This window comes from Cnephaeus nilssonii, assembly GCF_951640355.1.
Source record: "Cnephaeus nilssonii genome assembly, chromosome: 11".
In the NCBI taxonomy this organism is placed as follows: Eukaryota; Metazoa; Chordata; class Mammalia; order Chiroptera; family Vespertilionidae; genus Cnephaeus; species Cnephaeus nilssonii.
Genome location: NC_137082.1, coordinates 87,929,234 through 87,945,314, shown reverse-complemented (window position 1 = coordinate 87,945,314; position 16,081 = coordinate 87,929,234). Strand labels below are relative to the sequence as shown.

The window sequence follows — 16,081 nt, the reverse complement described above, 5'->3', positions numbered from 1 at the left end:
CACACACTCACACATTCTCACACACTCACACTCACACACACTCACTCACACCTGTCAACCGATAATGTTCTCTCTCAACTGATAAAGAAGAAGCAGTCAAATGAGCTTTCTGCCTCCCTGTATTAGTTCTCTGTGCTGTGTAACACGTTTCCACACGTTTAGAGGCTCGGAGAGCACATATGTATACCGTACAGCTCCGTGGTTAGGAGGCGGGCGCTGCTGAGCTCAGTACTCTGTTCAGATCTCCTCAGACTGAGTCCGGGTCTGAGCTGCATTCGCAGGCAGCTGGGGGTCCTCCTCCAAGTTCATGCAGATCGCTGGCCCATTTTACTTCCCGCCAGCTGTGGGGCCGATGCCCTCAGCTCTCAGGGGCCGCAGACAAATTCACAGCATGGCTTGGTGTGTCCTCAGGCCAGCGCGAGAGTGCTTCCGCTTTCTTGGGTTACGATGGAGTCTTTCACCACGTAATCGAGGGTGACAGCATCCCCGTTCTAGTGCCTATGGGCCAGAAGCAAGTCCCGGCTCTCCCACACTCCAGGGAAGGGGGGCTGCATGAAAGTGGGACTCATTGGGGGTACCCTAGGGTGAGTCTGGCACACCTGCTACCAAATACAACTGATTATTGCTAAAGCTGAACTTCTGGAGATCTTTCCCAAAAACAGCATTATTCAAAGCATGTTACATCTATGTATTCATTTAATTCTCACAAAAAGTCTATGAAGTACATAGTTTGTTATTCTTAGTTTACAAATGATAAACCTGAAACATGAGAGGAGGGTCCTTCTCAGGTAAGAATATTCATTTAAAAAAAGGAAAAAGGCACTTGCCCAGCCAGTGTGGCTCCGTGGTTGAGCGTCGACCTATGAACCAGGAGGTCACGGTTCGATTCCCAGTCAGGGCACATGCCAGGGTGGTGGGTTCGATCCCCAGTGGGGGGCGTGAAGGAGGCAGCCAATCAGTGATTCTCTCTCATCATTGATGTTTCTATCTCTCTCCCTCTCTCTTCCTCTCTGAAATCAATAAAAATATACTTTTTAAAAAGTAAAGAGGCACAAACAACAAATCGTGGTGCCACATATTCCTTCAGCTCCCATACTCTCCCCCACCCCCCCATTTCCCTGGCAACAAGCATTTTCTCTTCCCTTTTCAGTTTTGGTGGATTCCCTTCTTTGCTCACCAGGGCTCACTCCTCCCCTCGTCACGGGCATCTTTTCCTGCAAGCGAACGCCTCAGAACACCCCTCCTCGCACACTGGAGTGTTCTCACTGGCGCTGGTTCCTGCTCCTTTGGGGTCCTTCCACGTTTATTAGGACGGACTCAGAGCACAGGCGCCGTTTCTTTTCTGTTTTGTTGTTGTTGTGTTCCCAGCACTGAGCACATAAAGGTTTTGAGTGGAAGAATAGGTGCCTGCATGTTACTAAAGGAAGCGCTGTGGAATGGAAAAGCTACATTCTGGGGGGCCAAATTCTGGGAACCTACCTTCATGTTTGTAGGTACTAAATTGATTTTAGTTATTATTATAGTTACTAGAGGCCTGGTGCACGAAATTCGTGCACTAAGGGTGGTGGGATTCCTTAGCCCGTCCTGCGCCCTTTCACAGTCCCTAGAGCGCTCGGGGGATGTCCGACTGATAGCTTAGGCCTGGTCCCTGCTGGGCCTAAGCCGTCAGTCGGACATCCTTAGCGCTGCGGAGGTGGGAGAGGCTCCCGCCACCGCCGCTGCACTCGCCAGCCTTGAACCCCACTTCTGGCTGAGCGACAATCCCCTCGTGGTCAGTGCACATCATAATGACCAGTCGTTCAGCCGTTCGGTCAACTTGCATATTAGCCTCTTATTATATAGGATGCATTATAGCTACTACTGAACAGTTAGATGGATGGGGGCCACTGGGTAACTGGGGAGAGGAGAAAAGACATTGATATTAACGGACTACAGAGGGGAATTGAAGGCCTACTAGGTACTCCGCCTGGAGGTTCTTCGCAGCTTCTGTTCCTCTCCGGGCACTTGCCACACTATTATAATGGACAGTATCCCTCTCGCTCGCTTGCTAAGCTCTTGTGGCAGCAGAAACTGTACATTTCACAGTTCTTGGCACGAAGTAGATGCTTATGAAATGTTTGTTAAAGACACGAGTGACTAATAGTCACTTACACACAGCTGCTCCGCGTATTTCAAGTGGAAACAGTGATTCATTGATTCCCACTACATCGTAACATAACCTTATTTCATCTGCACAAGAACATGAGCTTGATTTGCACTAAATAGAGCATTCGTTTTCTGTTTCATGGTTGGGTACAAAGAAAGTTTGCTTTTTTTATATTCCTCCCCCAGAGGAAACATTGATAAAAAATGCAAATTATAAGAGAGATTTTCTTTTAAGACAAACACATATTGTCAGCATGTTCAAATTTTATTTATATGCATTTGGATTAAAAAAAATCATTTCTCATCAAGGCCAATCAGATTGTCCCAATATGTGGCCGGGGTTGTCCACACAGTTTAATGAAAAAGATGAACCACAAATATCAAAGCATTCTTCTTTAATTTTGAGCAGTTAACTAACTCTTGATCTGACTCTTCACTTCTGCCTTTAGATGCCTTTATTTTGGTATTCTTACCTATTTCACCACAGGCTACACGTCTTCTGAGCAGGACTGCTAAAGCATCGGGGCATTATGATACTTTGAATAGAGCTTTGAAATTTAAAAGCAGCATGATTCTTAGGAAAGGTGGCAGAATGTGAAAGTGTAGACTAAAGTCCCTAGCGAATGATTGTGGTTTTTAACATTGTAGAGCAGTGAAGGGAAATCCCATGTAAGTATAGTAAATGAAGCTCAATAATTAAAACCTTTTCAGAATCAATACCAAAATTTTCTTTTTAAATAAAATATGTTTCTAATATTATATACATTCTTCAAGAATGATTTCTCATATAGTAGATGCTGAAATTCTTTTCAGCAATTAAGAGAAAATATTTTTCTCATATTCCTAGTGAATTCTTTTCCCCCATTCATGGGGGTTGGAGAAATCGCTTGCCAAGAGATCTTGCTCGAGGGCATGCCTTCCACCCTCTAATGCAGTGGTTCTCAACCTTTCTAATGCTGCGACCCTTTATTACAGTTCCTCATGTTGTGGAACTGTAATAAACATAAAATTATTTTTGTTGCTACTTCATAATTGTAATTTTGCTACTGTTATGAATCGTAATGTAAATATCTGTGTTTTCCGATGGTCTTAGGCTCTACAGCAGCGGTTCTCGACCTTTCTAATGTCGCGACCCACAGGTTGAAAACCACTAGCAGCGTCGCCTAAGACCATCGGAAAACAAAGATATTTACATTATGATTCATAACAGTAGCAAAATTACAGTTATGAAGTAACAACGAAAATAATTTTATGGTTGGGGGTCACCACAACATGAGGAACTGCATTAAAGGGTCGCGGCATTAGGAAGGTTGAGAACCACTGCTCTAATGGAACGAGGTCTCCTCCTAGACTTGTGAGCCTGAGCTGGTCACCTGGTGGAAGGAAGAAGGCTTCTCCTGGAGATGCAAGAGCTTCATTCCAAAGAAGACCGTCATCTGTCTTAGCCAAGTGGTTAGCTGGCTTACAAATGGTGTTTCCAGAATAAGAAGAAAATTTTGTGTGTGTGTGTGTGTGTGTGTGTGTGTGTGTGTGTGTGCGCACACACATATGTACATGTATGTGTAGATAGAAATAGATAAGGATATATGGCTATGCACATAGATATGTTTATATGTATCTTTTTAATGAGAAGGCTATAGTCAGTTCCCACAAGACTAGTTATTATTATTATTATTTTAAAATATGTTTTTATTGATTTTTGTTTGTTTGTTTTAGAGAGAGAGGAAGGGAGAGGGAGAGAAATATCCATGTGAAAGAGAAACATCTATCCGCTGCCTCCTGCACGCCCCCTACTGGGGATCAAGCCCACAACCCGGGCGTGTGCTCTGACTAGGAATAGAACCATGACCTTTTGGTGCATGGAACGATGCTTAATCCACTGAGCTACGCTGGCCAGGGCAAGATTAGTTATTGTTATGTTATCATAGAATCTTTGGTTTTCAAAGCCCTGTGCAATGTACATACTCACAAATCTCATTTAATAATTCAGTGTTGCTTTGTAGTCCTCCTGTCCACTCCTCTGCCTGTTAGAACTTTATCCGAGGGAAGGATTGCAGCTGACATCATTCTGAGTATGGGAGCTCCCAATCCTGCAGGCGGGACTTTATTCCTGGCGATGCTGCACTAGTGTGTCCCCCGAAGCCACAAGGAGAGGAAAAGAAGGAATCAGCTTGGCCCGGAAGGGAGGCTTTTATTATAAAAGCAGCTTTGAAGCCCTTTAATAACAGCGAAGACACAAAGCCTTCCACTTGTGTGTCAAAATGTTGACTTTTTTGGGTGATATTTTCTCTCTGAATTTCCCTTTTTTTAAAAAAAATATTTTTAATTGATTTCAGAGAGGAAAAGAGAGGGAGCGAGAGATAGAAACATCAATGATGAGATTTCCCTTTTGTTCACATTAGCTGAATGTCATGCATATTATTTTAATTAGATGGACAGAGGATGGAAATCGTGTAGCTTTTTTTCCTCATGAACATCCATGTGATTCCTGATGGTCTTTTTTACCACTCGATAGTGACAGTCTCTGATTTTACGCGCACTTAGATTTTGATACAGTTTTTAAGAAGGAAAGTCAAGCAGTTGCTTCAGGAAGTGGGCTTCGAGACCACAGTCATTTACATTTGTAGACCAAAGCTTATTCCATCACCCTTTACTGTTTCATTTATTTTGAATATTTGGTTTTTGCAATGGCCTGAATATTATTCTATATCTAGATCTTAGAGATTGTCATTCACTTATTCAACAGGGATTTAGCATCTAGCGTGTGCGAACCATTGTGCTGGGTTTTTCTCGTTTCACTGCTTCTGACGACGATGCTTTCACAACCCTGAATGCGTCGTTTCCCAGAAGGTCTCTTGTTCTATGACATAGTGATAATTTTCCTGTGAGAGGGTCACAGGTGAAAACATTTGGGAAATACTGAATGATAAATGTATTCTTAGGGGCTTAAAACAAATTCTAGCATATCTAGCATTACATGTAGCAAAGAAAACCATTTGGCCATATTTAGTAAGTATAGGCTATATTTATTGGGTTTTAGGACAGTTTTCCTTTTGGATAGGTTACCCATTAAAATTAAAATCTCCTATTAAAATTCCTATTTTGCAAAGCCCAGTTTGAGAAATATTGTCTTACTAGAGGCCCGATGCATGAAATTCATGCAAGAGTAGGTCTTCCTTCCCCCGGCTGCCGGCCCTGGCTTCCCTTTGGCACCCAGGACCCGGGCTTCCTTCTGGCCTGGCTTCACCAGGAAGGATGTCCGGAATGACATCTGGTCTAATTAGCATATTACGCTTTTATTATTATAGATTGCAACATTGGAAACGGCACTGAAAAAGTATTGTCCATATTGTCTTTAGGATATTGTTGGTCCTATCTCCCTTCCTGGTACTCTCAGCCATCCTCTATTATTTTTATGCCTCACTTTATGCTTATGGAATTACATTTTCTCTTATGGATAAAATGGCTCAGACCCTCAGATCAGAATATAGGAGGGTCCGTGGTAACAGTTTGCGTAGTTCATCTGCTCCTTACTCTTTTGCGATTGTGTTCGGCTCCCGGTTGGACTCTTAACTGCCTAGGTTGGCTTTGCTCGACAGACCCTTGTGATTGCTTTTGTTGCACACAGCAGCTAACGTGGTGTACTGCACAGACTGCTGGCCTAAATAATCCTACACGGCAGGACAGACATTAGCACGTGCGCCATACAGGTCATCTTCTTGAAGCACATTCTTTCCTGGCATCTGTGATGCTGTTTGCTCCGATTTTCTTCCTGCCTCTGATTGCTTTGGCTCGGTCTTCCTAACAGCATGAATTTTTCTGCCCATCCCTTCTATGTTGGCATCCCTCAGGGCTCTGCTTCAAGTCATCCTCTCCTGTGGGCATTCTTCCTGTGTGTGACCATCCACATCCATGTTGTCAATTATACTTTCTTCGCTAATAATTCCTGCTGTTCCGTGTGCAGTCCCACCGTCACTGTGGAGCTGCATGCCCTCGTTTGGGTTATTGATTAACCCAGATGAGGTTAAGCAATTGATTGCCTTCCAGATATCCCTAATTAGCATGTCCAAAGAAACAAACTACCATTTCTTTGTCCAAAACATGGTTCCTCCTTGTGGCTTTTCCTGTCCTGGTGTCTGCTACCAGCGTCTACCAGCTATACAAGCCTTATTCCTAGGAATCGTCTTTCATGCCTTTATCATATTCACCACTCACACACAAGCTCATTCGGCCCCATCGATGCTGGTTCCTCTCTTGACTGATATATATCTTTACTCCCACTGCCTGAACAAACTTTGCATCATTTGTTCCTTGGCCTTTGTTTTGATGCTTTAAAAAAATATTTTTATTGATTTTTGTGAGAGGGGGAAGGGAGAGAGAGATAGAAACATAGATGAGAAAGAAACATTACTGATAGACAGCCTCCTGCACCCCTGCCCCTGCACTGGGAATTGAGCTCGCAACCCAGGCATGTGCCCTGATCGGGAATCGAACCAGTGACCTCTTGGTTCATGGGTCGACACTCAACCACTGAGCCACACCAGCCGGGCTTCTTGATGCTTTTTGACAGGAGTCCCTGTCTCTCATTTTGCCTGTGTCCAGGGCACCCTCTATGCTACATGCAGGATGATTTATCTGAGACATCTACTTGGAATTATAATAAACATTTCACCCTTAACTGGTTCAAAACCAAACCTCCTCCTGCCCTGGTCTTCTCCACTGTAAGAAATAGCCATTTCATAATTTTTCATTGACTTTATTGGGGTGACATTGGCTCACAAAACCATACAGGTTCCAAGTGTACAACTCAACAAAACCATCTCTGCACCATGCACCCCTCACCCAATCACAGTCTCTTTCCATCCCCAGTTACCCCCCTTTTGCCTCAATTGCCAAAAGTCTTTGGTGCCATCTTTGCCAGCTCTCTTTCTCTCATATCACACATCCCACACATCATCCAGTCCTATTGGTTCAACTTTCAGAATATAATCAGAACCCAAATATTTCTCACCACCTGTGCTGCCGTCACCCTAGTCCAGTGGTCGGCAAACTGCGGCTCGCGAGCCACATGCGGCTCTTTGGACCCTTGAGTGTGGCTCTTCCACAAAATACCACGGCCTGGGCAAGTGTATTTTGAAGAAGTGGCATTAGAAGAAGTTTAAGTTTAAAAAATTTGGCTCTCAAAAGAAATTTCAATCGTTGTACTGTTGATATTTGGCTCTGTTGACTAAGGAGTTTGCCGACCACTGCCCTAGTCCATACGTCATTTTTCCTGGAGTTTTACAATAACTACTTACTCATGTCCCTGGTAAGTCCTTATCTCCTAAAACGATGTTGTCCAATTTAGTAGCTACTAGCCACCAGTGGCTGTTGAGCAGCAGAAATATGGCTGATCTGAATTGAGATGTGTTGTAAAAACACACACTGGATATTGAAGAATTAGTGTACAAAGAGAATGAAGAATATCTCAACAGTATTTCATACTGATTATATGCTGAAACAACATATGGATCAGTTGAATTAGAAATAAATTAATTTCCCAGGTTTCTTTTACTGTTTCAGTGTGATTACTGGAAAAATTAAAATCACGCCCTAGCTGGTTTGGCTCAGTGGATGGAGCAACGGCCTGCAGACCGAAGGGTCCCAGGTTTGATTCCGGCCAAGGATACATGCCCAGTTGCAGGCACATCCCCAGTAGGGGGCGTGCAGGAGGCAGCCAATCAATGAGTCTCTCTCATCACTGATGTTTCTCTCTCTCCCTCTTTCTCCCTCTCTGAAATCAATAATATATATATATATATATATATATATATATATATATATATATATATTTAAAAAATATGTTTTAAAATCACATGTGTGGCTCCCACAGATCTGCTTTCCAACAGTCGTCTTTACACACACAGGCAGAGCAAGGCCTCCCAAATGTCAGATCTTCGCCGTTTCCAGGCCCACGCCCTCCGCAAGCTTCCCAGCTAACTCACAGAAAAGCCAGTCTTTCCGCTGGGCCCAAGGCCTGGCATGATCTGTCCCCTCCGCTCCTGTGCCTCCCACTCTCTAAGGTCTTCTCAGCTCTGAGGGGCTCCTTGCAGCCCGCCGGAGGGCCTCTGCACTTACATCCCTTCCTCCGCGTCGCCCACTCCTCCCCACATGGCTGCATGCCTCACTGCTTTTTCTTTTAGTCCTCACCCGGAGGGTGTGTGGTGTTTGTTTGTTTTTTAATTGATTTTAGAGCGAGAGGAAGGGGGTGAGAGAGAAACATTGATGTGAGAGAGAAACATCAATCAGTTGCCTCCCAAAAGTTCCCCAACTGGGGATCAAACCCGCAATCTAGGCATGTGCCCTGACCAGGAATCGAACCTGCAACCTTTGGTGTGTGGGACAATGCCCCAACCGCCTGAGCCACCCGGCCAGGGCTGTGAGCCTCACTTCCTCACTTCCTTCAGGTGTCTGCTCCAATGTCCCTTATCAGCGGGAAGCATTAGAGAGGCCCATTCTGAACACGGTATCTAAAGCCACAGTCGGCTCACCGGCACACACTCAGCAGGGACCTTTTCACACGGCTTGGCTTCACTTTGAACGGCTCCTCACAGTCTGCAGAATGAAGCCCAAATTGCTTAGGTCAGTGGTCGGCAAACTCCTTAGTCAACAGAGCCAAATACCAACAGGACAACGATTGAAATTTCTTTGGAGAGCCAAATTTTTTAAACTTAAACTTCTTCTAACGCCACTTCTTCAAAATAGACTCGCCCAGGCCGTGGTATTTTGTGGAAGAGCCACACTCAAGGGGCCAAAGAGCCGCATGTGGCTCGCGAGCCGCAGTTTGCCGACCACGGGCTTAGGAAATCTAGGCGTCCCATTACGATTTAGCCACTTTCTCACTCTCCAGCACATCCCTCACTACCCCTCTAAGCAGCTGGCATGCCTCGCACTCTGAATCACTCACAAGAAACCCAAGACAGGGAACAAGTGATAAAGAATACGGTGGAGGGCGAAGGGATTTTATCAAATGTAGTTATATTCTTACACAGAAGTAACATTCATTGAACTTTAAACATTGGGTGATATGCAAATAGCCACCTTTTAACCCTTAAATCCCACTGACATTCATCCCATAAAATGTATATTCATGTAACCAATACTAAAGGCAAATGAGATACTCACCCACAGTTTCAGCTTTTGTAAAAGGATCTCTACCTGAATAAGTTTCCCTGTACTGATACTTATTCTTCTCTGTAGCCATTGGTATGATCAGAGTTTTTCTCCTCATTTAAAAGGGGGCGTACTTATCAATAGCTTAGACACTTTATTAGAAGAGGGAGAGGCGAGGGGGAGTTTTAGAATGAACATATCTATTAAGGGTAATTCAGGAAAACAAGAATTTATAGCTCAGTGATAAATAAATAATCATTTCAGAAATGTTTATTGTTCCAGCTCATTAAAATGTTATGTCTCGGACAGTATTTCTTAAGGGCCATAAAATTAATAGTGTATTTTAAAAGCTTTATTGGCATCTATTTCCTAAGTCTAATTTAGCCCCAGTGTTTAACTGTGCCGTCTCCTACAGGCTGGGAACCTGGCGGTTCATATGACTTCTCTGTTTTAAAGGACAAACATTTCCTCCAGGGCCAGCTTCCGTATTCTCGAATGTGTTTATCTCACAGCGCCTTGCCTTTTCAGACTCTGTCAGAGCTAACCTGGAACTGGTATTTCTTGGTGTCTTAAAATAATGCGGAAATTTCAATTAACAGCTAATCATGTCCCTGGCCTGGCAGAAAACACGAAACTAAAACCTTGCTTATCAGCTCCTGGAGTTAACTTTTCAGTCTTTCACTACAGAAAGCAAGGGCGGGGCCATAAGCATTTACTGAGTGCCTGCCTTCTACTGGGCCTCGCACGGACCACGGAGGGGGAGGCGGCACCATGCATCACCTCAAGGGGAGAAGAGTCCACCTTGGCCACCTGCCGTGTGCACATGCACTTCACAGCCAACAAACTCCTCTACCCTTTGAGCGAACGTGCCTCCCACCTCCTAGTCTATTAGAATCCGTGCGATAAGAATACCTCTTCCTCCTTGGTCCTCCCAAGTGGAGTTGCTTTGACTCACCGTGCCCAAACCACAAGGACGAATGTTCAGAGTCAATATTCACAGAAAACGTCAGACTCCCTGGAGGCGAGTCTTCTCTCTCATCCTTCCTGTGTGCTAGCCATCCTGATCACAGCCCCTGTGGACCTCTAACCAGCCGGCTGCCTTTTTCATTCACCCCATCGCCCAGCATCAGCCTGAGCACGTGTAGCGTCTCCGGCAATACTCTTTTAAAAAAATATATTGTTACTGATTTCAGAGAAGAAGGGAGAGATAGGAACATCAATGATGAGAGAGAACCATTGACCGGCTGCCTCCTGCACGTCCCATCTTTGGGACTGAACCTGCAACCCAGGCATGTGCCGTGACCGGGAATCGAACCATGACCACCTGGTTCCTAGGTTGACAACCACTGAGCCATGGCAGCCGGGCCTGAAATACTCTTCCTGTGCCTTTACCTCCTCGGCCTTGAAGCCTTTCACCCCTTCACCCCATCCAACAGTTCAGTGCGTATTCTGTGCTCCAGAGAACAGTATCCTAGAATTGTCCAGTCAGAAGATGGGAAGGCTGGGCATTCATGTACTCACATCTTGGGGCTATGGTGAGACCATGAGGTGGGATGCTGGCGGGTAATACAGCTGTGCCGTACAGCTGTGCCGGAGTCTGGTGGGTGGAAGAGATGCACAGAGACCAGAATCATCTGCTGTATGTAGGACACATTCAAAACACAAGGGCAGAGGCTTCTCCCTTATTGCCAACACCCATACAGGTCCCAGTCCATGGCTTCCTCTGAGTGGCTTAGTGTCTGCTGAATACAGATGAAATAATTGAGTAAGTAAACGGCGAGCGAATGAATGAAAGTGTGCTGAAATTTCCCAGGGGTATTCAGTATGTTAGTGTTTCTTAGATGAAGAGACTTAGAGTGAAACTTAGGTGAATGTTTTGTAGATGAAGAGTCACGGGATCTCAAACCTGTACCTTTCTATAGACGGGATGGCAGCCTTCGGCATATCGCACATTTGTTCGCAATGTCGCTGTTTCTGGATTTGACTGGCCAGGATCCAGTGTAGAGGAGCAAGTCTACATTTACTTTCAGAGTGTGTGCTCTCCTCGGCTCCTGCCTGGTGGTTTAGCTGACACATTCCTGAAGGCATTATTTGCGTTAAATTTTAACCCTTTGCACTCGCTTGCTTTTTTCTCGATTCCTTTATTCTACTCGGGATTTAATTTTTTAAATACCCCAGATTTTACAAAGCGCGGCAGTAGAATAAAAACTGGAGTTTCTTTTCATACAAACTTATTTATTTGGATTTTTTTATATTTCAAATTATTGATACATTCAATACAATTCGACATACGAGCTTCTACCGATGCTAACCGTGTCGAGTCACACTCGACATCCGAGTGCAAAAGGTTAAAATAGGGATCATGTGTCTGTGGGCAAAGCTGGAGCATAGAGAAGACCACAGACAAGCAAACGTGGGGATAAGAAACCTTTGAGTGTGTTTCCAGGTAACAGTGACTAATTCGAGTTCAGGATGTACAAAGTGTGCACCTGGGAGAAAGGAAATCTGTGCAAATAGGATTGGAGCTACCGTGTGCAGGGCCTTGGAGTAGCAGGCTTACGTACAGCATCCTCACACCTTCATACAGAGGCCAGTTACTGACTGGCCACGATGCCCTGCCTGCCCAGCGCGGCTCACACTCTCTGACAGTCCGTCTACTATGTGCTGTACCCCTAACCCCACTCCGTCTCAGTCTGTCCTCTCTCCAGACCCTGTACCAGGGTCACCTCTGGCGTGAAGTTCTTCCCACCTGTCTAATGCTGGCATTGCCTCCCTATTTATGTGTTTTATCTTCACTCTGCATAAGGAGCCAGCCAAGGACACGACATTCTCAATCCCCTAGGTCAGCCAGCAGACTCCATGCCCAGAGAAGACACAGTAGTTGGAAAGTTAAAAGCATCCAGTTTGGTGATACTTACCTGAATCTCTTGTATACGCGAGTTTTTAAAAAGTTAGTGTATTTGAGGAAAAGGCTAGTGGTGTGTAGTTGCACATATTTTAATCTTTGTTGTAGATCCAATTTTGTGTGCATCCAAAGAGGTGATAACAGTAGGTATGATAGTGTGGGTGTACATGTTTTAATATATTTCATAACTTTTTGTTGTCTAAACCTTGGACAGGAAAGGAATCCAAGTGATCAGGCTGGATTTCTTTAGTTTTCACACACTGTAGAAAATTTCATTTATAAAACCTAATCTAAAGGTAGAAACATATGTTGATGTTTTATTTGGTACAATCTGAGGCATCCTATATGATAAAAGGGTAATACACAAATAGACTGAACGACAGAACAACCAATCAAAGAGTAATATGCTAATGATATGCTAAGTCTGTTCAACCACTTCCTATAACGTGCACTGACCACTAGGGGGCAGATGCTGTGACCGGTAGGTTAGATTGCTGCTGGGGTCCAGCCAATCAGGACTGAGCGAGATAAGCCAGACACACCCTGGAGCCCTCCCGGGGTCCCTCCCTGGCCCGATCATGCACCAGTGGGGTCCCTTGGCCTGGCCTGCACCCACTCGCAATCCGGGACCCCTTGGGGGATGTCCGAGAGCTGGATTCAGCCTGATCCTGCAGGCCACTCCCTTTGGGAGGGCACCAGACGATGGGCTTATGGCTGGTGAGCACTGCTGCAGCAGCGTAAGCCTCTCCCAATTGGGATTGATTGGGTGCGAGCCCACGGCAGGCACAGTGGGGCTGGGAAGAGCAGGAGTGGCAGGTAAGAGCTGCAGGCAGCGTTGGACTGAGGGTTTCGGCCCAATCCCTGCAGGCCACTCAGAGGGACCCCACCCATGCACAAATTCATGCACCAGGCCTCTAGTCTTACCTAATAATAGGCAAACATGTAAATTGACCGTACCTCTGCTACACCACCAGCCAATCAGGAGTGATATGCAAATTAACCAAAAAAAAGATGGTGGTTAATTTGCATACACAGGTGCCGAGTGATGGGGGCAGGATGCTTGCGTCATCACCATGGTGACGACGCAGGCATTCTGCTCCACCCCCAGTCTCTCAGGGCCTCTGGGCAGTGTGGGAAGGTGGGGCTGGAGCGGAAAGAGGCACTCCCAGAGCAGAAAGAGACAGCTCCAGAGCCTGAGTGGAAAGGGGCTGGGTCGGAGTGGAAAGAGGCACTCCCGGAGCGGAAAGAGACGGCTCCCGGAGCATAAAGGGGCGGCTCCAGGGCCTAAGCAGAAAGGGGCTGGGCTGGAGTGGAAAGGCGGTGCCAGCAGCCAAGGAAAGGAAAGGGCATTCTAGCACGAATCTTCGTGCATCGGGCTTCTAGTATTAGAATAAACATATAAAACTGATTTTATTATTTATTTACTGTACTCCTTACCCAATGATATTTTTCCATTGATTTTTAGAGAGAGTGAAAGTGAGCAGGGGCGTGGGGGGAGATTGAGAGAGAGAGAGAGAGATCAATTGGTTGCCTCCTGCACACGCCCCAACTGGGCTGGGGATAGAACCTGCAAGCCCCATACATGCCCTTGACCTGGAATTGAACCTGTGACCCTTTGGTCCCCAGGCCGACACTACTTAACCAAACGGGCCATTCATTTTACCCCCCACCAATAACGGAAATGCCTAGGGTCTCCTGTGGGTGGATGGGTTCTGTCCTGGGACCAGTTGCTGTGAACAGTGCGCCTCTCACACTGGAGGCTCCTCTTTCCTTGGGCTCCTTTCCTCCCTTCCTTCTACCTGCGTGCGCAGGCTCTCTCTCTCTCTCTCTCTCTCTCTCTCTCTCTCTCTCTCTCTCCCCCCCCTCTCTCTCTCTCCCCCCCTTCTCTCTCTCCCCCCTCTCTCTCCCCCCCTCTCCCTCTCTCTCTTTCTCTCCCCCCCTCTCTCTCCCCCCTCTCTCTCCCCCCCTCTCCCTCTCTCTCTTCCTCTCTCCCCCCTCTCTTCCCCCCTCTCTCCCTCCCTCTCTCTCTCTCTCTCTCTCTCTCTCTCTCTCTCATCCTCAGTTTTTGCTTCTTTCCTGCATATGTTGCCTTTGAATTAGTCCTCATGGAATCTTGTTTTTTCGGCTTATTTTCTAGATGGGAAGTGATGGAATTTTACGCCTCAGCACTTCAGCTCTAAATAATGAATTCTTTGCATACGCGGCACAAGGATGGAAGCAGCGGCTGGCAGAAGGTAAATGCCTATCTCCCGTTCCTGCTTGACATATTTGAGTACACACGCTGAACTGAGCTTGCACCTTCCTCTGCTTTCCAATCTTTTTACCCCCCTGGAGTCTACTTTAATTTAATAAAAAATTCGCATTCTATTCCAAGGGACTTCACCAATTCTCTTGTTACACTTGGCATCTTTGATATCAGACATTTTTGAAGAAAGCGTGATGTTATCTGGAACATAATAAAAATGTTGCTATAGCAAGATATTGGGGGGAAATGTTAAATTTAGTTACTTGTCTGATGCATTTTATATTCTATTAATGGCCTGGGGCGTAAGGAATCTTCTTTTAATACTTTCTTCCCTTGAAGCCACCACTTTAGCTTATCCTTCCTTTTGTCACCGGGCTTCTTGAAAGACTAACCGTGTCGGTGTGACCCACCACACTTGATTCCCTCACCCACTCAGCTTGTCATGCTCGGGCGTGGCCCCACTGTACACAATGGGATCATCGCTCCTAGGAAATACGGACGGCTTCCTAATGGCCAAGTCCAGTGTCCTCTCCTCAGACCTTAACAGCTCATGTTCCCGCTCCAGTTTCTCATGTGCTTTCTATCCCATCCACCTGGACACCATCCCCTGTGGGCATTCATCATATATGTAACATCCCTTCCTAAAGCTGCCTTTCTGACAGCCATTCCCCGGCTTCTCTCCGATCCCCTCTTCTTTCCTCCGAAGGTAACTGTGAACGCCTCCACCCTTCTCTTCCCTGGCATTCTCTTTTGTAACTGACACATAGTCTCTACCCAGCCTCATTCCCCTCGCTATGGCCCATCTGCTGAAAATGCCCACATCTGGCTCTCACTCCTCTTTCTTGTTCCTTGGTGTTCTAGTCCTGGCGCCTACTGGATCCCCTAGCTCCGTGGTCGGCAAACCGCGGCTCGCGAGCCACATGCGGCTCTTGGGCCCCTTGAGTGTGGCTCTTCCACAAAATACCATGGCCTGGGCAAGTCCATTTTGAAGACGTGGCGTTAGAAGAAGTTTAAGTTTAAAAAATTTGGCTCTCAAAAGAAATTTCAATCGTTGTACGGTTGATATTTGGCTCTGTTGACTAATGAGTTTGCCGACCACTGCCCTAGCTGGTATCAGGCACCTTAAAACCAACAGGCCAATGCTGAACTCCCCATCTTCCCTGTAATATCTCCGATTCCTTCTGCCTTCTCGAGGTTAGTATCGCCACCCTCTCCTCACAGCTCCTCGCTTTAAACCTTGACAGCATCTTGGATCATCTTCTATCTCCCCAGGTCCATCTGGCCATGAAGTGTTAACGGTGCTGTGAGTCGGAGTCCCCTTCCTGGTCCCACAGCTACTGTCTGACTGCATTCCCATCTCCTCTGTGGTCGTCAGTGGGCTCCTAGGGGGAGTCCTTCAATGTCTTCGCCCTGTTTTTAACTGCCCTTTGGCCAGATCTCTCCCTCATGGACCGTCACCAGGACCCCCCTCTGTGCCTGACAGCAAACATTCAGAGCTCCCTTTAGAACACACGTAGGGTAACTGGCGGCAGCCTGCCTCTCCTATTGCATTTCATCCTATGTTCTATTCACCATTGTCCACTCAAAAGAACATACATATACAGATTCCTATATCTGTGCCTTCTGAGTTAATT

The 16,081-nt window shown here is 46.0% G+C and overlaps 1 protein-coding gene across 3 annotated transcripts in view; it reads left to right on the top strand.

The window, feature by feature from the left end:
- Window positions 1–16,081, top strand: part of ASXL3 (ASXL transcriptional regulator 3) — a gene marked incomplete at its 5' end in the record, with an annotated part of 185,596 nt that overhangs the window by 155,581 nt on the left and 13,934 nt on the right. For all 3 annotated transcript variants that reach the window (XM_079785113.1, XM_079785111.1, XM_079785112.1), the window contains one exon: window positions 14,340–14,436. In XM_079785113.1, coding sequence (XP_079641239.1) covers window positions 14,340–14,436 — 97 coding nt within the window. The remainder of the gene's footprint in view (window positions 1–14,339; window positions 14,437–16,081) is intronic.